The 24,157-nt window shown below is 43.1% G+C and overlaps 2 protein-coding genes across 5 annotated transcripts in view; both read right to left on the reverse strand.

Moving 5' to 3' along the window:
• Positions 1-4,899: 4,899 nt before the first annotated feature.
• Positions 4,900-8,448, reverse strand: emx2 (empty spiracles homeobox 2). The gene is made up of 3 exons (XM_083774465.1): positions 7,967-8,448; positions 6,561-6,745; positions 4,900-5,082 (listed from the first exon to the last, which is right to left on the reverse strand). Exons 1-3 carry the CDS (start codon positions 8,370-8,372, stop codon positions 4,912-4,914), a joined length of 762 nt encoding a protein of 253 aa, XP_083630591.1. The 5' UTR covers positions 8,373-8,448; the 3' UTR covers positions 4,900-4,911.
• Positions 8,449-14,192: 5,744 nt separating this feature from the next.
• The window catches only part of eif3s10 (eukaryotic translation initiation factor 3, subunit 10 (theta)), a 30,386-nt gene continuing 20,421 nt past the window's right edge, over positions 14,193-24,157 (reverse strand). For 3 of the 4 annotated variants that reach the window (XM_083775657.1, XM_083775660.1, XM_083775659.1), the window contains 5 exons: positions 22,057-22,175; positions 20,849-21,369; positions 19,145-19,274; positions 18,483-18,760; positions 14,193-14,757 (listed from right to left, as the gene is read on the reverse strand). In XM_083775657.1, the coding sequence (XP_083631783.1) occupies positions 14,555-14,757; positions 18,483-18,760; positions 19,145-19,274; positions 20,849-21,369; positions 22,057-22,175 (1,251 nt within the window). In that variant the 3' untranslated portion in view covers positions 14,193-14,554. The remainder of the gene's footprint in view (positions 14,758-18,482; positions 18,761-19,144; positions 19,275-20,848; positions 21,370-22,056; positions 22,176-24,157) is intronic. The other variant, XM_083775658.1, reaches the window with a different exon arrangement.

The following is a 24,157-nucleotide window of genomic DNA, read 5'->3' on the forward strand; positions in this document are numbered from 1 at the left end:
AATATTTTATCCTGACATTAACGATTAACTTGGCATATACTTTATTTGGCTTAAAAAATAAAATAAACTGAAGGGACCTTTTGTGTATACGTCAAAAATGTTGTGTCGACAACCTTGTAAAGTATATACCAAACATCATGGACAAATTAATTACCAATTATGAAGCAATTAAGCGACCCATCTAAGATTCAACAAGTTTTTTTTTTTTTTTAGTTTTTTTTTAATAGACTACAAATCCCAACTTGTATTTCAGCACGCGGGGGAGCATTGACCCATAATCTCCTTCTTTATAGGCTGGCTCTATTCTGCGAGGAAAACGCAGTGTGAATAGCATGCAGTGAGTCTCTCCCTCCTCCCCTCCTCCCCTCTCCTCCCCCCCGCCCCACCCCGCCCCAGTCTCTGTGAAAACTACCATTCACATTAAGCGGTGTCAGCGGAGGTAATTATACCTACTAATTGCAGATTAGAGGTTTTGGGTCAGTGGGGTCATTTGATAGTACTCTGTTCAATGGCGGATAATCATTTCACGTTGGTAAGCAGCCGGTATGTGCTTTATATATACGGAGAAGGCGCGCATGCCCACATGGATTAAATACAGGGGGGGGGGGGGGGAGAATAAAAACATGATCGTGAACATGGCTATATCGACACTATCAGTTGGGGGAGCGGGGGGGGGGGTATTAAAAGCTATATATAGTCGATAATCAATCCAGAGACTCTGATTGACTGATGCTCTGAAACACGTGTGACCCGGCCCGGACTGCACTGGAAGGCCCATGACAGCTTATAGGTTAGATAAGCGGGTCACAAAAGGTCCTCGACGCACTCCACTGTACAACACACAGCGCCGGAGAAGAGAAGGAATCTGATATATTTGAGGCCCGTCATGCCGGATAACATAACATATAAGTATAACGCCATTAGAAGTGGAATTCAGTCCAATCCAAGTATACAATTCTCTGACATTAGGGTGTCAATTCAGCATATAGTCACGATTATATTGTAAAAGGATATTAATTAATAATAGCCTATACACTTTGTTGTTCCCCCCTTTAAGCCACCGTTATATTTTATATAGTTCCTGCATTGTTTTTTATTTCGATTAGACTGTCTATCGTAGCCAGACCTTTATGACTACATAAAAATGACTGTGATGAACACAACACTGTGCATTTAAAATAGAGTGTATTATAGTTTATAAGCCCTGTAGCCCATGTCTCAGTATAAACTACAGTATAAAATAGAATAGTTTATAAGCCCTGTAGCCCATGTCTCAGTATAAACTACAGTATGAAATAGAATAGTTTATAAGCCCTATAAGTAGCCCATGTCTCAGTATAAACTACAGTATGAAATAGAATGTAGTTTATAAACCCTATAAGTATATCTCAGGATAATCCCTGCACAGCCGGTCAAGAGAGCGACCTCAGATTTTCAATTTGACCAAAAAAAACGAGGGGAAAAAGAATGCCACAACATTATACTAATATACTGACATATGAATTGAATTTTCATGGTGAAAAATACTATTTTATTTTACATGCTGACGCTGCACGCTTATATGGAAGTGTATATTTGTGCAGTGTATATACGTCTCTAAATGTTCTGATGAATTGAAAAGGGTGGACCCTATTATTGTAAAACGAGTGTAATGCTTTATGGTCCACAGTTAATGCAGTTTTTGTGCTTGAAATGTACCTATTCCGCATATACTAATCAATCAATCAATCAACCCTTTTTAATGTAGTCGCCCATGGCTGAATAATAATAATAATAATAATTTGTATTATTATTATTATGGTGGGAGAAAAAAATCAAACTAGTGAAAAACCTCTAATAAAATGAGTCTCCGTCACCAGAGGGCTGTCCTCTCTCCTCTCTCTCTCTCCGTCCGTCCATCGGGGCACCACCACACAGAGCAAAAAGGAGAGAGTGCGCCAACATTTGTTTGCAGCGGATCAAGGCTCACCGCCTCCACGCTGCACTTTCTTTATCTTAATTCCAACTTGAAAAGATATAATTATCTAGTTTGAACAGGACTGCTATCAAATCCTTCTTTAGGCAGGGCAGGGGAAAGCTCGAGTGGATTGGCTCTGAGCCGCGTCGGTGCGGGCCGAGATAGGAGTAATGAAGTTGTGGAGTCCGGAGATACAAAGGGCATTAACCTCATTAGCATGAAACCTTTTATTCCAACTATTGTGGGACCCTTTCAGGCCTCTAATCCTCCTATTTCAAAGCTGGGTTTGTAATAAAGCTTTTAGGTTTTTTTTTCTTTTTTTCTTCTTTCCCCAAAGCTAATGGTATTCTCTAAAGATTTTTATTGCTGTTATAGTCTTATGTATGGGCCGATTAAAGAATTCCCTGTATAGTTTTGCGGGCTGCTATATGCGGGAGCCTCCTCATCCACCCCCACACTGACTGACTGACTGCATCCATTTGAAAAGATGTGAAACAATATTAAACAAACACATATACGCTGCTATTCACACCGCATCATATGTAGATATTTGTTTTCATAAATACTCACAATACAAATCTATAATTTTAACGATCTGGGGTTTTTTATTTGCCTTCTATATATAGGCCTATAAGGGTTGAGAGCTTAAGTTTAAATACATGTTTAAATATGGAGTAATTGTTTAGCAATAAATACATTAGCCTATAGGCTATATATGTAATATGTATGTCATTTTTGCCCACACTGTGCAGGGCAAAAAAAATGAATCCTGCACATGCGGTATTGTTTCTGTTCAATTAAAAACAACAGCTTGCCGAGCAGAGCAACGCAGCCTAAAAAAGACAAGATTTTTAACAAAGATCCCCGTTTTTTTTAACGGCACATTGCAACCTTCCCTTATCGCGTCGCGAGGGGTAGTCAGATTGTGCTAAATTATGTCCAGCAGAGCCCCCTTGGTTCCATGGATTAAGAGATTAAAGTGGACCACTGGGCACTGCAGCCCCCCCTTTCCCCCCTCATATTACCCGCATGATAATTGCCTAAACTGATTTGCACTTTCACAAAAGCTTCGCAGGACTCTTTGTAGCTCGGGCAGAGCTAGACGCCCCTCAAAAACAAAACTCCGTCAGATTGGAAGACCTCAATGCAATATAGAACACTGAGGGGAGAGTCAGTGTATGTTTTAATTAAATATACATTCTAGAATGCCCCAGCGCCACCACCATGACGTGACGTCCGAATAGGTATAGGTTAATATATATATATATAATGCCTAATTTATGCCCCGTCAGTATGACGGTGTCGCACAGCGAAAGATAGCCGATCTACAAGCTCACAGTGCCCTGCATCTGCAACCTTGCGACGCTCTGTAGATCGGCTATTTTCGGTAAATATAATAATGCTTAATCCGAATGATTTAGATTTTTAGTGGCAGCCAAAATGACATGCAGACACAAGGACTACAGTTGACTATATAAAAGCATAATTGTGTCAATCACGGCCTCTTAGACCGATGCCATATGTTATAAAAAATAAATAATAAAAAACCTATACTTTCACTGCGCGCAACATATTGATAAAACTTTATTGACAAAATATTGACAATTACATACTTCTTGGAAGTATACTTTGTGTTAAAATTGTAGCAAACTTAACACAAACACAAAATTATTTACATTCTGTAAAAGAGGGTTTAACAGAAACATTAAATTTTAGTATTTCTGTACATGGAATACGCATCAGTGCTTGAAGTTTTCTCGCCTCGGCTGTCAATTCTTGCAGTTAGTCCTTCGTGGCAACTTTCACGGGAGGGTCAAATCCTGACAGCATATATAGAGCCAGGATAGTGGGTTGTTATAAAGCTTTGGGTTAAAGGAATGTCCCTTTAAACTATACTCTATCTGTGGCATGATAAACTTTTATAAAGTTTATTTTTTATTTTTTTTCTTATTTCCAAAAATGTATTTTTTTGTTATCTTTTCTTTAATAAAAACACTATAACGCAGCATCGCTTTATACTTCATTGTTTTTCACAATCACTTTTACACGAGAATCAATTAATTAAAGACTGCACACTGTGTAAAAAGGAAAGAATCACAACACCTCTCAGTTTGAAAATAGAGTTAAAAGTTGTTTTGAGAAATAATTTTTTGTCAAATTAAAACAGCTAGAAGAAAAAAAGAAGAAGAAAAACTATACCATGCAATTCAAGTTTTACAAAAAAAAAACAGTTTTTGTATTTTGGTATCTTGGGTGGACATGTTTTTTTTTTCTTCCCTTTCTTACTTTTTTTTAACTGCAGAAGTGCAAATGTCCAATGTGAATTGGAGGTGGGGGGGATGTTGGCTGATGGGACGGGCGGGGAGGGAGGGAGGGAGGGAGGGGTATAGTGTAGTGGTGGTACCGTACGGTGGGTTCGGATGGTGCGTGGTGGTGGAAGGTGCTCGGATGCGTATAGGTACCGGTAGGACCGCGACACTGTCAATCACTTTATGCCAGGGAGGGCAGTTTGAAACGGACTGACAGACAGACCGACAGACAGACCGACGGACGGACGGACGGTGTGTGCAGTGTGGCACTGCCACCAACCAACCACCGGATCCCTCTCACCCTCAGCTGCCGATCTATCTCCGTAGATATTTGAAATGTGACATTGGCTTTACCCTCTCTGTGTCTCTCACTGTCCCGTTTCTCCACACACACACACACACACACACACACACACATACACACACACACACACACACACACACACACACACACACACACACACACACACACACACACACACACACACACACACACACACACACACACACACACACACACACACACACACACACACACACACACACACACATCCTTTATCCATGTCATCCTCCTCTCCACGACGCTGCTTGCTGCTTGCTGCTGTCCCCACGTTATGTATAATAGTCTTTTTTCTGTTTTTAATATTAATCGTCTGAAGTGACGTCAATTTCCTCCGGGCTCTGCGACTGTTTCGTCGCCATTCTCCACCGGTTTATGTGATGTGTCCCTTTCTTCTTGCCTTGCGACTCCGAGCCCTCCTCTTCCAACTTCTGCCGTTTGAACTTGGTTCTTCGGTTCTGAAACCACACTTTTACCTGCCGGGGGGGGGGGGGGGGGGGGAACGAACATTGAAGTCAGGAATGGATTCAAGTAAAAAATAAACAAACAAAAAACACGCCCTGCCCGCTGTGCTGTGCGCAAAGCCACGCGTAAAGATTGTATTTGGATAATGTAAATAAATACGGCATAGGTTATTGCCCTATAGAACAAAGAGAACTCAGCTAAGTATAGGCTGTAGGAAGCCCTTGTAAACAAAACAAGTAGACGCGTGTGTGTTTTTGACGCAGTGACAAATGTAGGTCAGATAATGCTACTGTGAATAACCCATTCGAGTATACACATTGATACACGCGGAAATGAATGAATGCGCTTCAGACTTAAATTACCATTTAAAATATATATATTTTTAGACACGTCCCATTGACTGACTTCACTTGGCTCCCTTTGAACAATACCAGGGGGAGTCTATTATAAGATAAACAGCCTAAATCGATAAACTGCCTTTTGCCGCTTTGTTATATACCCCGGCCTCAGCCCCTTTTATACGGGCCTGTATGGCAGCTAAGGTGCATTTAATATGCCTTCACTCATAGCTAATTGAAGTAGGTGATGGTTCATTTATCCCTCCAGCCCCTCCAAAGGCCCCCGTCCGTTCCGACAGAGAGAGAGAGAGAGAGAAAGGCCGACACTGACACGCGGGGACAAAAGACACTGGCCCGTCCACACACAGGGCTGATAGGCTCAAACACGTTCTTAAATATGGCATGCGGGGAATTCATTGAATCAGCTTTTTTTCACCCCCTCCTTTCTTTCTTTGTATCGCCCGTATCCCATAAAAAAAATGCTTAACTTGGTTAATTGCCCTCCATTTTGAATGGCAACATTCCACCCCAAAACAACCCCTCCTGGAATGAGGTTATATAGAGCCATATATATATACACAATGACGGTGGATGTGATCCTCTGCGTTGTTGTGTTCGATTGAATAAACATTCATGTATATGCGCATCGTGCTAAAAAGCACGCACTGTAGTTAATGCCCGTGTTTTTATTCACTTTACATTTATATTCATAATTCAGCACTGCTCTGTGCCGCTGTCTGCCGCCCCGCATGCACCTCCAACTAGATCTAGGCCTAGCTATTTGTGTATAATGTGTATACAAACAAGTAACAACGATGCCTTTCTTGCATCAAGAAATACACACTTAAACAACACGAGTGCTCTCAGCCATGCCTTGAACAATGTATGTAGCTATTATTATTTTTTGTTATATTGATTATTTTTTATAAATACACCGAAATGACAAATGGATTAGGGCCTATATATGCCAGACTTGACAATAATATACGGCGGCACGTTGCATTGTAGTATAGCCTACTATGACCAAAGATCTATTTCACTATGCATTAAAATGTCTAGCCTGTATATAACGTGTGTTATTTGGTGAAAAAAAATAACAAAATGTATATGAAATAATACAGAGAGAGGCCCCAATTAAGGCCGTTTCTTACCTGAGTTTCTGTGAGACTAAGGCTGTGCGCGAGCTGTTTCCGTTCGGCTCCAACCACGTAATGGTTTTTTTCGAAAGCGTGCTCGAGCCGCAGTAGTTGTGACGGTGAAAAGGCTGTCCGAATTCTTTTGGGCTTTCTGGCCAGTGCATTGTGCAAAAGGAAGCTCTCTGGACTTTGTTCATTACCTGTGAATTACCATAAAAAGTGTATATACGTTAGGACCTTATTATAATTATTGTTATGATTTAGATCAAGGTATAATAAGACAATATTTCCATTAACTGGCTGGCCTATATGATAAACACCGTGAGAGGCAGCGCAACTTTTTTTTAAAAGGCCTATTTAGATCAATAAACCTTCGCTGAAGACACATATAAAAGCAAAACAATAAACAATGTCCCCAGATAATGTGCTCTTGCTCTGCTAAATATGCTTAAAATAGGTAATAAGGTGGTTTGTTTTTTTATAGGGGCCCGATGTTGAATACCTTTGCGTAGAAAACACTGACAAAGCCACCTGGATTAAACCCATCGACGCAGCAAACAATAGTCAAGACTTCACAGGTGTATAATTAAATTAGCTCAACTGCTCAAGGATCTATTTTTATTTGATTTTAGCTCAAGGATATCCTCGATAAATGCAGTAAAAAATGTACGCAGCAAATGCAAATACAACTAGCGACTATAGGGGTTTACACAATAATTAGACCAAATGCTTATCATTGGGCTGCAGATAGCAATGGCCGTTCCTTAATTTAGCAGGGCATGTTGGCAAAACATGTCATTATTGGTGACAGAAATACAAAAAAAATGTGCAACCACAAGCAGGAAAAAAAAAAGAAAATAAACGAATGTGACTGCATTTGTTAATGAACATGTAATACTGGATATACTGCTTTGACATAATGACCCAATTAAAATATTAATTTACATTAGACCATTTGTTTAAATTGCCAGAAACGTGAGAATCAAAACAGCACCCAACAAATTTATCTTCCATCAGAACCGTTTCCAAATCTGTGTATTTATTTTAAACACCACATTCTATGGAGGGTTATATGTAAAGTGTTTTTGCTGTTGTTATTATTATTATTATTCGTTCAATAATTCGCCGGTATCACATTTTTTGTGGTTTTGTTGGTTTTAGTTTCGCCACGCATGAAATTAATCAAGTTTGATCAAGAATTAGACCAAAAAGTCTGCACAATTTTTCAATGAAATAACAAAGGTTCGTGTTGAAAAGGCCGGCCTGTCAGCAGGTCAACGGCATGCAGCCAAAAATAAGACACGGGGAAATCTATAAATATAATTCGATAGTTTCAGAGTTCTATATATAGGCCTTTTTCCTGTTTTTTTTTTTTTCATTTTTAGGAAAACATACAATGAAATCAGCACCAAACGACTCACCTTGGAATCTGTGGCCCAAGTACCTATATCTATGTATTAACCAGGGGTAGAATGTCGAGGGGTCCCTTTGCTGATGGCTCGCGAAAAGAGGGTGCGGACTGTGCGACGACGAGAGCGGATGGCCGGCCAGGGCGTGCGCGTGCTGCGGCGGCACCGAGTGCACCGGCACGCCGCCGGAGTTCGTGGGGTGGCCGGAGACCGCCTCGGCGAACACCAAGTCCGGGTTGGAGTAGACGCCCCGGCCGCCGGAGTGGAAGCCGTTCAGGAAGGGGTTCATCTGGCCGGAGTTTGCATAGCTCAGCGCCGCCGGCCGTATGGGCTCCTCGGCCCTCGACAGCGGCAGAGGATTATCCTTCGCTACCAGAGACTCTATCGTGAAACACCGCTTGGGTGTCGGCTGAAACATGGCTTGATAGTCGAGATTCCCCAGCTTAAGTTTGGGAGTGTTGCAGCAGGGCGTTCTCGCTAAAACAATACCAAAAAAAAATGTACTCCACTCCACACTACACACACACACACACACACACCCAAGAAGAAAAGTTTCTCGGCAATAAATAAGTTGCGGAAAAAAGGGCGACGGAGCTTGGAAGGAATGGAAAAACAAAACAAAATAAAGACCCCCAAAACGGCAACGAAAAATCGCGACGAAAAGTGGTCGCCTCTTTTACTCCAGACAATCCATAGATGTGATCGTTTTTCCTCGGCCGGGTTGTGCAAGCGATTTGTTAGTTCATGAGGCTAATTAGCGCCGGAGTCACATAAACAGCTTCCTCTGAAGCCTGTAATGGCATGGTGATTGGTCCACTGCTGCTCAGCCTTAAGGTTGAAGAGGGAAGAGGCTTCAAGTGCGTCAATAGGAATAGGGGAGAGAGAGAGAGAGAGAGAGAGAGAGAGAGAGAGAGAGAGAGAGAGAGAGGCGGACTCGAGCGAAAACGGAACGGATTCGTTCAGAACCCACATCATCATGTTCAGAAACAGTGAAAACACACTCAGCTGAGCCAGTAGAAAAAAAGCATGCTGAAGGTATACTTACGTTTGCATTTCTGTGTGTGTGTGTGTGTGTGTGTGTGTGTGTGTGTGTGTGTGTGTGTGTGTGCGCGCCCCGCCGGCCGCCGATGAGGCCTATACATCATGACAGACATGTTCGACTTCAACTATAGGATATAGGGGGGCATGATGTAGGCCAGGGTTATAGGACTTTAGTGGGCATTTCAAATATATAAGGTGAGGTCTAAATGGATATACATGTACCGTGTGTGTGTGTGTGTGTGTGTGTGTGTGTGTGTGTGTGTGTGTGTGTGTGTGTGTGTGTGTGTGTGTGTGTGTGTGTGTGTGTGTGTGACTGTGTGTGTGTGTGTGTGTGTGTGTGTGTGCGCGCGCGCGTGCGTGCGCGCATGTTGATTAAACATCCAATGAGCTATTTTTTAGGGACAGGCCTATAATTAGCAGATATTAATTAATGGATGCAGAAGCACGATTAGACTATTATTTGCCTTAGTTTCATTTTAACGTTTTATTTTATTGTATTATTAATATTATTTTTTACATGTACCAACCCGGCATATATACTCCGTCCAAATTTTGGCTGCATGGATATTTAGGTCGACATCGGTGCTGTGACCTGCATATAGGGTTGTTATAATAATGTCAAGTGCATGCTATAGTATATATGCAGTCAGTGAATGAATTGCCTGGTAATTGTAATAATGCACATTCGATGTGTTCATCGAATATGGGACTTTTTTTTTTTTAGCACATTCATTCATGCCAAAATGTGCAGGTGTTTGTTGGAGTGCAGGCTATAGCTTCACCTAGGCTATAATCTAGGCTACACATGGCACATATTCTCGAAGGGAGTAATGATTCAGACAACCAACACACGATGGGACTTAAGCTTTTTAGAGACCATTTATACGGTCTAGTGTAAGCCCTATCGTTTTTCACAGACCTCAGTTTAAGGCCTTTATAAATTGATATAGGTGTGGGCTAACGGGGGGGATTTCCCGTCATCAGTTAAGCTATAGGGCTACTGTTGAGAAATCAATAAAGATGTAGGCCTATAACACTAGAGAGTCTGGGATTACAGAATGATCATAGGCGATGTAATGGATTCATGTACAAATGGTGTTGAGCCCAGACCCCAGCGTTCAACTCACTGACTGAGCGATGGTTACTGTTTATAGCCTATATATCCTTAGTGGGAACGTTATATAGGCCTGGAAGATCTGTTGATGATTTCAAGAACACAACATTAATTTTCGTAGATAGCCTACTATTTATTTTAAATTATACAAATAATATATATGTATTAATGTTGTACTTTTAATGAGTATAGGTCTATAACATTAATGGTAAACATACAGGGTATTATTGATATATCGCGGGTGGATCTGTTTTAATGTAGCGAAAATAGAAGTCTAAATTCACAACATCTCCAATTTGTTCCAGTAAGCTGAAAAGCATACATGGATACATGAATGCGCTGAACTTGATACAATTCAATATTTTAGGCTAACGAATAACACTGTAATAATATCATCAAGGTTAAAGTATCTCTTCCTTATATAGGAAAAATATTAAGCTATTAAAAAAAAAATCAAACACGTGGGTCAGTGACAGTGAGTGTATTTTTCGACATAATTTTACAAATATCAAATGCCAGCGTTATAGGTTTGTCTCTTTAGTTATATCCCACCACGCAGTATAGCCTATGGGGAAAACGTCCATAGAATTATTAAAAATACAGTATAGGTCTACTGGCATTACATCTATATTTAAAAATCCGATATACAAATGATTATGACTATTTTTGGAGGCTCATGTCACCTGTCAAATGAGCCTATAATGCTTCCACAGCGCGACACCTGGGCATCATTTCACGGGGAAATGCGTTGAGCAGTTTTTTATTTTCTCCACAGCTTTGATTGATTGAAATATGTATTAACAGTTTGCAGAATTACAGTACATTTCAAGTACAACTCAATAAAAAGACTGTTAACTGTGAGTGGACGACCCAATAAAGCATTACACTTGTTTACAAGAGGGTCCACCTTGTTCAATTCATTACAAAAAAAAACTTAAAAACAAATCAACGGGTTATGCCAAACGTTAGTTAAGTTTAGAGTTAATGAGTTGAGAGGACAGATAATGGGAAGGAATCTAAGGATATTAAAACGCATTATTATGACTTTATGACCTGCTGGCGCCAAGGGCAACGTCACAACTTTCCTTCCTGGAAAGAAAGTGAAGCGCTCTGGTGATCCTGTCCTGTCAACATAGTGCTCTTACGCCATCCAGTGGGCACACGGTGAAAGTGCGATTTGAAGCACATTTAGATTTTTAGTTTTAGTCATAGTCTCTTGAATAGCTTTCATTTAGTTTTAGTCACATTTTAGTCACCTGGAATGTTTTAGTGTTAGTTTAGTTTTAGTCGACTAAATCTGCAGTTGATTTAGTCGACTAAATTTAATTTTGTCGGGCTAATTGATACTAGCAGATCTACAAGCTCACAACGCGTCGCACTGTGACGCGTTGTGAGCTTGTAGATCTGCTATTTTCAGCATGCCACCAAGTGTAAAATGACTTATACTGGATCTCTTGTCCACTAGTCCCTTCCTAACGTTTTAGTCTAGTTTCTAATCTGTTGACGAAATTGTCAGTACATTTAGTCTTAATTTTAGTCATCATAGCTTAGTTTTTTCTTTCTCTTTATATGAAGTTGTAGTCTTTAAATGTTCTGATGAATTGAAAATGGTGGGCCCTGATGTAAACAGGTCATGTGCTTTTCATGGTTTCGTCCACAGAGTAACAGTTTTTTGTATTTACTTCTTGTGCCTTCGATTGAAACGTACCCATTCTATACATACTGTGAAAAATAATAAGAAATAAATCAATACACACATATATACACACACACACACACACAACGGAAGTGGTATAGCTGTGGACGGTGGGACAGACATTTGCAAATCCGTAAGTCTACTGCATGCTGAAGGAACCTGGAGGACCACCAAGGATTACATCACCAATAAACTGAAGACTTGATCAATCAATCTCTGGACAAACTGTATCGATAAGACCTGAGGTCGATTCTAAAAAAAAAATAATCTTCTAAATCCTAAAGGTTTTCTGAAAAAAACCTATGTTTCTATGTCAGTGGTTCTCAACCTTTTTCATGTCAAGGACCCCCAGAATTATGTGTATTTGGCTCTGAAAATATGTTATTCCAGGGACCACTTTTGAATTGGAATCCTGAAAAGTATTTTCTTAATTACATTTCAAATGCATTCAGTTATATTTATGAGAGACATTTTAATACTATAGTCATTAAGCTACTAATTTGGACTGAAGTAAATGAAGCAGGTCATGTTTGCGCGTTTGGAATTGTTAACAGCTGAAATCAATAATATATCAGTGTTGCGATATGAACCTGCATCACGTGACGGTAAGGGTCTAGGTAAAGCCACACCAAAGGGTCACCATACAGAGGCAGCGGTGGCCCAACGGTTTGCGGAGCGGTCTTGATACCGGAAGGTCGCTATAGTTCGTATCCCCGGACCGGCACGTTAAAATTACCACCGCTGAAGTGCCCTTGGACAAGGCATTGAACCCCTACCATGAAATGTTCTATGAGCAGGGCCTGGCTGTAAACAAGTTCTTGAGCTTAGTCCAGTTACCCTGGGTAAACATAGTACCTTTCCTTTCCTTAGTCCAGTTACCCTGGGTAAACATAGTACCTTTCCTTTCCTTAGTCCAGTTACCCTGCAGGGTAAACATATTACCTTTCCTTTCCTTAGTCCAGTTACCCTGGGTAAACATAGTACCTTTCCTTTCCTTAGTCCAGTTACCCTGGGTAAACCTAGTACCTTTCCTTTCCTTTGCTATACAACTCCTTGGGTCCAAACGGTTGCAAGGAGTTAACGCAAAAACCGTCTCCACCCTTTGGTGTGGTTTGGGGCCGTTGAATCACTAGGGTCAACGTGGGTCAGCGTGGGTCAGCGTGCAACAGGACAGATCACACTGCAGGGACAACACTAAAACAGTCTGGACCCTTAGGTGTGGTTAGGGCTTTAACCCATTTAGGCCTGAGGGTAAATGGTAAATGGTGCATTTATATAGCGCCTTTATCCAAGGCGCTTTACAGAGATTGTGCATTACATTCACCCATTCACACACACATTCATACACCGATGGCAGCGGAAACCATGCAAGGCACCAACTAGCACATCGGGAGCAAATTAGGGGTTCAGTGTCTTGCTCAAGGACACTTCGGCAGTAACTCTGGGGGAGCCCGGGTTCGAAATGGCAACCTTACGGTTACCATCCAGGCACTCTACTCCTGAGCCACCGCCACCCCTACAAATGTCTTCTAAAATCGTGACAGTTTTCTGAAAAACCTCATGTTTCTATGGACCTCCATCTGAAAAAATGTTCTTCAGGGACTCCCCCCCCCCAGAAGCAAAGTTTTGAGTTAAAAACGTTCACTCTGAAAGAATATGTTCAAAGATTTGCGCCACATTTTCACGATCTTTAAAAAATAACAGAACTATGAGCTTGTAGTTCTGCTATTTTTAGTTTTACGCCAAAAAGGGTTCCCTTCCGAAATGGGACTGATTAATCGTTAATGTTATCAAAGTCGATTAAAAACCATAACCGAATATTATTACTCTGGACCACTTGGCAGATGTTGTGGTTAGTGTGAACGCTGCGTACCGTTCCCCGGAGCGCAAAACCCAAACCTTCCCGGGACCACATGGAGGTTCAATCGGGACCGATTGAAGTGCACTCCGGATCGATGCAATGTGAAAGCACTGAATACCAGTTGAATGAAGTGTACTCGGATACGGATCGCTGCAATGTGAAAGCATTGAATACAGTTGAATGAAGTGTACTCGGATACGGATCGATGCAATGTGAAAGCATTGAATACAGTTGAATGAAGTGTACTCGGATACGGATCGATGCAATGTGAAAGCACTGAATACAGTTGAATGAAGTGTACTCGGATACGGATCGATGCAATGTGACAGCATTGAATACAATTGAATAAAGAGTACTCGGATACGGATCGCTGCAATGTGAAAGCATTGAATACAATTGAAAGAATTGAATACAATCGTATTCAGGATTGAATCAAACGGTCTCGTGTAAATCTGCCCTAAGATAACCGTCAGTATTAAGCATCATGTTGTCTGTGAAAATATGGACATAAGAGACAAATGCAAAGTGGTGAGCAAATTTGCTTTATTAATAAAGGTCTTTATCTATACACATGCAAACTCTGTGTCATACAGTTGAATGCTGCAAGATAGACGAATGAATGATAGAGAGAAGTTGAATGAAAGAATTTGAATTAAAGATAGACGTTGAATTCAACAAGATATAAGCTGAATGAATGAAAGATAGAAGTTGAATGCTTGCAAGATATATCGCCATTAATTCACCACCGTGGATAACTTTGGTTAATTGGATTCTTTTTTCTTTTTTTTTTTAAACATGAAAGAATTTTTGCCTTTTTTCTTTAAAACCAATTAGTTACCACACAAGCCATTGGTTGGCAGAGATGGAAGATGGGGAGGATTCTAGGACTCAGCGTCGGACAGTAGTCCAGCCATCGTCGTCCACCTCTTCTTCTTTCTTGATGGCGGGATGCTCTTTTTCTTTCTCGTCGCGCCAAGAGCTCTTCTCGCCGTCGGCCTCGGGTTCGGGGTCCTTCTCCCTGGGAGGAGCTGGTCTCTCTTCTCTGTGCTCCTCGCGCTTCTCGTCACCAGCACGACGCCAAGTTGATCCTCCTGTTTGGAGACAGAGACAGGTTTGTTGTCAAGCAGAGATTCACACAACACTACTTCGGTGGACTCGATTGCGAATGGGTGGAGAAGTTGGCATCCTTCTTGCATTTTGTTTTTATTTGATTGCGATTGCGTTCACACTGCGCTGGAGCAAGGGACCGCAGCAGGGAAGCTTATCAATGTGTTCTAGGCATGTAACGATATATCGATTATCGATATATATCAATATTAATCCCGACAATAGATATATATATATTTAATACAAATTGAGGGGGGGCAATATTAAAGCTCAAATAACATGCATTTTAAAACTGCTTTTAATATTTAACATCATATTGTCAATGTCCATCAAAGTTATTTCTAATGGTTTGAGCCTCAATCACCACTCTGACATAACCAGGCCTTGTCATTTTATTTCTGGACTTTGAAAGCCGTTTTAGCTGCAATACCACAATGTCCTGAGGTGGTGGGGGTACTCATATGCAGATTATTTAACATTTGAGTCATTATAATACTGATGCTAGATAAAACCAGGCTTGTTTCCATTCCATGCCAGCTTGGAAAATCAACAATGGTGGACACTCTAAACAAAGTGGAAATGCAAAATTGGAACTGAAGTCTGAAGAAGGAGGAATTATACAAAGTAGGGTGACATTGATGACATCACGATGAGACCAAAATCAGTTGAGCTGTTCCTGAGAGCAATTAAAGCACCATTAAAGCACCTGATATGATATGAAAGCCTGATTGTTGTCTCCACCAGGCCGAAGGCATGTGGGGAGAGTATGTTTTGCACTCCGTCCGTCCGCGTGTGTGTGTGTGTGTGTGTCCGTGTGTGTGTGTGTCCGTGAACAGCTAATCTCGGCCACCGTTAACCCGGTCGATGCCATATTTTGCACACACACTCCCTGGATGCCAACCATGAACCTCTGCCCCAAACTTTCCAGAACGGCCTGTTATAGCGCCACCAGGAGGCCGCTTTGTGCAAAACAAGTTTTTCCATGCCATATTTTGCACACACACTCCCTGGATGCCAACCATGAACCTCTGCCCCAAACTTTCCAGAACGGCCTGTTATAGCACCACCAGGAGGCCGCTTTGTGCAAAACAAGTTTTTGCACAGTACACCTACAGATTTTGTCCAAACATCACGCAAATTGGTACACAGTCTCTCTAGAGCCATTCAACGAAACGGGTCTTTCAGATTTATCAGACTCCATCCTGATTGGTTAAGATTGGCTTCCAAAGTTCACAGGAGTGCTCAGTTTCAAACAAAATGCTGCAAATCATGAACACATCGCGTGATTTCCGTGAAATTGTGCACCCACATTCCCACTAGGCCGAGGACGAAATGCCACATGAACAATTTCAACTCAGCCTCAAGGTGGCGCTATAACTGGCCGAAAAGTGTTTTTACCTCTAACTGCACGGATCTGTGGATAACCTGGTGGAGACCTGTGCCCGGAAGGGCACTTTTTCTAGTTCAAAATTGGTTCTTTGTGGGGATAGAAAACACACACACATGGGAGCCCCAAAAACTAGAGCCCCAAGAAATGGAAAAAGTTGAATTTTATGTTATAGCTCCTTTAAATGTGAGCTTTAATCATATGCTATCATATTCAAGTGCTTCTGGAGAGAAATGAGACAGACTGCAGTCACTTTCAGTAGTAGAAGCCTGCAGAGGGGAGCTGTGTGTCTGTGCCTGTGCCCAGGTGATGGTCGTTGATGCTCATTAATACATCAAGGAAGGAAATTATGTTTCTGCACTGTCAAATAGGTCTACATCTATCCTAGCTCTGGTATAGAAGCATAGGAGCTATGGACCAGAGCTACATCTATCCTAAGATGTCATCAAAGAAAGATATTTTCTTTTTAACCCATTCTGAACGGGCACCCATTTTGGTGTCAGCATCATGTTATGCTTTAGCTATTTAAAAATAGCAGATCTACAAGCTCATATCGCGCCACCGAGTGGCGCGATACGAGCTTGTAGGTCTGCTATTTTTTGAAAAATCGAAGAACGACTGACATTTTTTAGAATCTGATCTCAGGTCAGAATGGGTTCATCAGACCAGTGTGTGTCCGGCGGAAACCTCGTATGAATCTGATCTCAGGTCAGAATGGGTTAACTCGAGCTAAGAAAAGAAAGCATGTTTACAGTTGTTGCACAGGAATTTGGTAGGGAAAAAAACTCTACACTGGTTTATTGATTCAACCTTTTCACTGGGATCTTCTTCAGGAATCTTGAAGAATAAGAAGATCCCAGTGATGGAAACGTTGAATCAATAAACCAGTGGAGCTGAGTTTCTTCTACCAGTGTTGCGGACTATTTCTCAACCACTCCTAAAGAAGTGGTTAAGATAAGTTTTTCAGAAAACTGTCATGATTTGTAGAATCTTGCCTCAGTCCTAAATGGGTTAAAACAGTCAAATATTGATGAACATGGACTTCTCCCTCAGCCATCATATATCTCTCCCCAGAGGCAGGCCACGTAACAACTTAAGTTTGTTTAGAATGGTTTGGTTGGAAATACCACCAAAATGTTCAAACCCTAAATATCCAGCATCCAGGCCAGTATCTTCAGAGTCTACTGAAGAGTAGACATACAAGTAAGTTACTGGTGTAGTAAGTTAGTGGTTTTATTGCAGTATCAGTATAATGTGTGATTCAGCTCTGCTCCAGTGTACAGATTTGACATGAACAAAAATAGTATCTCAGTACAACAGCACTGACAACAATTACAAGGTTATTAGTGACATCTAGTGGCTCTGAGGAGTACTCCACCTTGACCACCAATCTGGAAGGGAGCATTTCAAGACTGAGAGACACGTCTGACAAGGCAGTGGCCTATTTAAGCTTTACATACAGTAGTAACTGCCACAAAATTGTGATCTTTTTTTCAAAGATGTGATTTTAGCTCAATGCTGAAGTTGGACCGTTGAAGCCAACGGCCACACATGTCTTTACTTTGCGCTGGCTGGATCAGACAGCTCTTTCTATTAGAAGCTACAGAAGACATGGCATGACTGGAAAGATTCTTATTTTAATGATGTTTGGGAGACAAGAAACACTTTCCTGTTTCTTTTTTTTATTAATGTGGGTAATGTGTTTCTAGATATTTTAGTATTTCAAAAGTGTCCATGGGCTCCATGTCGTCATGGACACCGGGCTCACTTACTTCCTGGACTACAGTAAGACAGCCCTCCCCCTATCCACAAGGAGGAGCAGTGGACCAAAGCATTTTGGGGATTGTAGTCCATGACATCATGGAGCCCGTGGATACTTTGAAATACTGAAATATCTAAAAACACAAATTGCAGACATAAAAACCCCAGGAAAGTGTTTCTTGACTCCCAAACATCATTAAAATGAACCACAGGGGTAAAAAAAAAAAACCTAGTTTCGGTTTTGGTGGTGGGTGAGAAAGCCTTCATCCAATCAGGATAGAGGGTGCCTTCCTCCAATCAGGATCGAGTGGGGGCGGACCTTGGTGTGTGTGCTGTTGGCATGTTGCGTGTCCCCCCCCACTGTAGAGCGTGTGCACGTGCACATATTGTTACCGGGGCGGACCAGGTTTTTATCCAAATCACTGAATGCTCCTTTAAAGTCTGCAACCGACATCATGCTACATTAAACCACGTTTAACCGGCGAGCACTCGGCACGATACAAGTGCACTTCTGCACACACACACACCGCGAGTGGCAGAGAAGCAGGCTTTAATGCTTACCTTCTTCTGGCTCTTTGGGCGGCGGGGCTCTAGTAATTTCACGCTCCGCCTTCACGGCCTCACGGGGGCGCTCGGCGGGCCGTTCGGCGGGCCGCTCGGCGCGCGGGCGCTCGGGCTCCCGTTCGTCGGCGCGGGGCCGAGGGGGTGCGGCGCGCTCGCGGGGCGCCTCGCGGTCACCGTCGTCACGCTTCAGGTCTCTCCAGCCGCCGGCGTCCTCCGTGCCACCGCCGGCTACGCCTCTCCTCCACACGCTGGGCTTCTCCGCGGGGGGCTCCTCTCTGGGAACAGAGACAACACAACGTTAACACATTTAGACCACGCTGGGCTTCTCCACGGGGGGCTCCTCTCTGGGAACAGACACACAAGGTTCAACACATTTAGACCACACTCCTCCTCTCTGGAAACAGACACATAACAGTCAACACAACACAATCAGCGCCAGGATTTCTTTCAAAATAACAGCTCGGGGTGCCGCGCAGATATGGCCACTTTTACTCTGTAAAAGCGGCCATATCGACCATGTGACATAGCGACCATGTGACATGAAAAGGTTTGGGGGGGGGGGGGGGGGACCCCTGGTTTTTTTTGCACAAGCCCTCAAAGCTGGCCATAGGAAGGGGCTAATTAACACCCCTCAAAAACACAATAAAATAAATAACAACCTTGGCGGCGGGCGGCGCTCTCTGGGTCTCTCGTCGTCATTGTCGTCATCGTCGTCAGCCCCGCCCCCGCGGGGAGGACCCCAGCTCTCCTCGCGGGCCTTCTCCCTTTCACGCCAACCGCCGCCACCACCTGCAGCAGCAACGCACACACATTCACAACACGTTAGAACGCCAACGCACACACATTCACAACACGTTAGAACGCCAACGCACACACATTCACAACACGTTAGAACGCCAACGCACACATTCACAACACGTTAGAACACCAACCACACACATTCACAACACGTTAGAACGCCAACCACACACATTCACACCACGTTAGAACGCCAACCACACACATTCACAACACGTTAGAACGCCAACCACACACATTCACAACACGTTAGAACGCCAACCACACACATTCACACCACGTTAGAACGCCAACCACACACATTCACAACACGTTAGAACGCCAACCACACACATTCACAACACGTTAGAACGCCAACCACACACATTCACACCACGTTAGAACGCCAACCACACACATTCACAACACGTTAGAACGCCAACCACACACATTCACAACACGTTAGAACGCCAACCACACACATTCACAACACGTTAGAACGCCAACCACACACATTCACAACACGTTAGAACGCCAACCACACACATTCACAACACGTTAGAACGCCAACCACCACCACCACCACCTGCAGCAGTGTTGTTTTCGTCGACTAAAACTAAGACGAAAAATGACAAAAACAAATTGAAACTAAATGAAAACTAAGCTATGATGACTAAAACTAAGACTAAATATACTGACAATTTCGTTGACAAATAAAAACTAGACTAAATGTTAGGGAGGGACTAGTGGACAAGAGATCCAGTATAAGTCATTTTACACTTGTTTGCATGCTGAAAATAGCTGATCTACAAGCTCACAACGTTGTGAGCTTGTAGATCGGCTATTTTCAGCAAGTGTAAAATCATTACGACGGCATCAAGACCCGCCAAAATACATTTTAGTCGACTAAATCACCTGTAGATTTAGTCGACTAAAATCTTATGACATTTAGTCGACTAAAACTAGACTAACACTAAGACATTCCAGGTGACTAAAATGTGACTAAAACTAAATTAAGTTTCAGTCCAAAGACTGTGACTAAACTAAAATAGAAATTTGCTGCCAATTATTTGGAAAAAGAGGAACCAAACCACGGAGACAGCAAAACGTGACAATGATTAAAAGGTGCTCAGACGGATCAAACACGGGATCAAGACAAAAGAGAGAAGGATCCGGACACTCATAAAGTTAAAAACAAGGAAAGCCTGTATTGAATTAAAAAAGACAACTAACTGCCAACATGTTTCCACCAACAAGGTCTTCATCAGGGCCCCGATGAAGACCTTGTTGGTCGAAACCAAATGGACCCATACTTGCGTCAAAGATCTATAAAGGGTCCATTTGGTTACCAACTAGCTGGGGACCACCTGGAAACCCCTCAAGGACCACACTGGTGGTCCCCGGACCACCACAGAGAAGAATAACCCTAAAATGTTTTTCCTGTGGTGTTACAGATGCTACTAATTAAAGCCCTGTTCCATTTAGTGGTCCTCAAACTTAAACATTTCAAGGACCCCCATCATAACTCTGTCCAAAATGGCGTGTGAGGAGCATAGAGCCAATCGGTGGTCTTCTCATGTACATACCACCACCACCACCACCACCACCAGCAGCAGGAGCAGGTTTAGCGATCGGCTTCCAGGGCTTGGCGTCATCGGCGCCCCGACGAGGCCCATCGTCGGCTCTCTTCATCACGCGGTCGTCGTCGCCTCCGGTACCTCTCCTGGGACCCCAGGAGTCGTCGTCTGCACCCCCCCGACGAGGCCCATCGTCGGCTCTCTTCATCACGCGGTCATCGTCTCCTCCGGTACCTCTCCTGGGACCCCAGGAGTCGTCGTCGGCCCCACCCCGCCTGGCGGGGGCCGCGTCTCGACGGGGCGCCCTGTCCTCGTCGAAGCGGCGCCGGGGGGGACCGTCGTCGCCGCCGCCGAAGCCGGCGCTGCGTTTGGGACGCTCGTCGGCGTCGCCCGCTCCGCGCCACGTGGGCTTGTCGTCGTCCAGGTCGCGCCGTGGGGGCGGGGCTCTGTCCTCGCCTCCTCCCCGGCGCCTGAAGGGAGGATCTCTGTCGTCTTTGTCGTCCTCGCGGCCTTCCTGTCTCCGAGGCTCCCTGGGGGAGAGCAGCCGGACAGGGTGTTATTAGAGGCCTTTATTCTGGTTACGGAATGTACCTCACTGAATGGAGGGTGGTCAAAAAGGGGACACTTTAGAACACTTTCCTGCGGGTCTTTGTGTGTGTAATATGTGGTTTTAGTGTCTCTGATGTCATGGACACTGGGCTCACTTCCTTCCTGGACTACAGTTCCCATAATGATTTGGTGCACTGCTCCTCCTTGTGGATAGGGGGAGGGCTGTCTTACTGAGACAACATGTAGTCCAAGGACTGTCTAAAGAGGACGGGACGCGAAGACCGTAAGGGCGCCGCCATGTTTCTCACATGGTGCTCCATGGAAGGAAAGAAACATGCGCAGTTGAGACCAAGGAAGCTGAACGCGGAAGTGTTGACTGCATATAGCCCATTGCGCATGTTTCTTTCCTTCCATGTGAGCAACATGGCAGCGCCCTTACGGTCTTCGCGTCCCGTCCTCTTTAGACAGTCCTTGATGTAGTCCAGGAAGTAAGTGATCCCAGTGTCCAAGACATCAGAGACACTGTGCTCACTGCTACAATCTAAAATATCTAAAACCACATATTACACACAAAAAGACCCCCAGGAAAGCCTTCTAAATCTTCTAAACGTCATTAACATATACAAGGGTGAAGTGTCCCTTTAAGGAGAATTCCAGGAGTTCCATACCTGTCACCTCCCACAGGACGACGCCATTCTGAATCGTCATCAGTCTTCTTCCTCCATCCTCCACCTCCTCCTCCTCCTCCTCCTCCACCCTCCTCCTTCTCAGACCTGTCAGACCACTCCTGAATGGGGGAAATAAATAATGCTACAGTCTTAGAGACATTGTATGAGACCCGGGTACTCAGGAAGGGGAAAGCTATTACTAGGGACAACACACACCCGTTACACAGCCAATACCATCTTTTACCATCAGGGCAAGTATAGGACTTATGAACAAGCAGGCCCCGTCTCAGTTCCGTGCATAAAGAGCCTCTTGGAACTATGACTGGTGGCCTTCTGTTGGCACTGTTTCTTTATTGTCTATGTACTGTGTGATCCGTTTGTTTGCATATGTTTTATGTATATCCTGATGACTGCTGTACACAAAACAAATTTCCGAAAGGACAAATAAAGTATATATCCATCTATTGAGGCCCCCATGTGGCAAATTATGTCAAAGTTATTTTGATGCCCGAAAGGGTCCTGGTACAGGCTTTAGTTCCGTCATACTATTGGTCCGACTGTCATTAGACCGACAGCCTACCTCAAACCCTAACCTGACCCTAACCTACCTCAAACCCTAACCTACCTCAAACCCTAACCTGACCCTAACCTACCTCAAACCCTAACCTACCTCAAACCCTAACCTACCTCAAACCCTAACCTGACCCTAACCTACCTCAAACCCTAACCTACCTCAAACCCTAACCTACCTCAAACCCTAACCTGACCCTAACCGCCAAGCACAGGAGCAGCGCATGTTCCACCGTTGTTTCTGCATAAATGGTGCATTTATATAGTGCCTTTATCCAAGGCGCTTTACAGAGATTGTGCATTACATTCACCCATTCATACACACATTCATACACCGATGGCAGTGGAAACCATGCAAGGCACCAACCAGTACATCGGGAGCAATTAGGGGTTCAGTGTCTTGCTCAAGGACACTTCGACAGTAACTCTGGGGGAGCCCACAGGGATCGAACTGGCAACCTTACGGTTACCATCCAGGCACTCTACCCCTGAGCCACCGCCGCCCCATGCATGTCGGTCCGTTGGTGTGTCTAATTGCGTGTGCTGAAAGGCTGTCTATTTTCATGCAATTTTAAGGATTTATTTTAATAACCTGCTAAATGAACGCATTAAATATTAATTTACTTCATTATTGCTATTATTAATTATTATTAGTATTATTACATTATTAAATATAAGAGGCTAAGGTCAAGTTTCGAAATAACCTTTGACCCTCCATATCACATTTACAGTTAATTAACGGCAGAAATCCTGCAATGAAATCTTTCTATTCTGGGCATAATTCTAGAAAAGTAGGCAAGCATTTGATGAAAACAGGAGACATCAAAAGAGCTGATCTACAAGCTCAAATATTATGATATTTGTACATTTAAAAACTGTACAAAAACTATAATCTAGCATTATAGCTGATCTTGATGAGGCCTACAAAAGAAATCACACCCGTGTGAACTGAGTGGTGGAACTCTCTCTCTCTCATTAGCAGGCAACAGTGCAGCAATAAATCTCTCTCTGTTTCTCATCAACTAGTACCAACAAGGTCAACTAGTGGATTCACTAGTGGACTAGTTTACTAGTGGACTGGTTGCTTAACCCATTCTGACCGGGCACCCATTTTGGTGTTAGCATCATGTTATGCTTTATCTATTGAAAAATAGCAGATCTACAAGCTCATAGCGCGCCACCGAGTGGCGCGCTACGAGCTTGTAGGTCTGCTATTTTTGAAAAATCGAAGAACGACTGACATTTTTATAGAATCTGATCTCAGGTCGGAATGGGTTAATCAGACCAGTGTGTGTCCAGTGGAAACCCCGTATGAATCTGATCTCAGGTCAGAATGGGTTAAAGGACAACTTTAGTTTTTTTCAACCAAGGTTCATGTTTTAGGTTGTTATTAGAGAAACTAAAAGAATTTTTTTTTCCATTTGCTGCTTTCTTTTGTTTTAGGGATTTTAGCTGTTTTGTACAGGGGGGCGGGGGCATTCGAGCATGGGGCTAAATATGTATTTTTTTACAAAATATTATGGAGATTAAT

This window comes from Protomyctophum parallelum (assembly GCF_964188405.1).
Source record: "Protomyctophum parallelum genome assembly, chromosome: 10".
Taxonomy (NCBI): domain Eukaryota; kingdom Metazoa; phylum Chordata; class Actinopteri; order Myctophiformes; family Myctophidae; genus Protomyctophum; species Protomyctophum parallelum.

Coding starts and splice junctions, on each gene's coding strand:
- emx2 (XM_083774465.1), bottom strand. CDS start 8,372: ATGTTTCAGCCGACACCCAAGCGGTGTTTCACGATAGAGTCTCTGGTA. Junction 6,746..7,966: donor CTTGGGCCACAGATTCCAAG/GTGAGTCGTTTG, acceptor GGTAATTCACAG/GTAATGAACAAAGTCCAGAG. Junction 5,083..6,560: donor TTAGTCTCACAGAAACTCAG/GTAAGAAACGGC, acceptor CCCCCCCGGCAG/GTAAAAGTGTGGTTTCAGAA.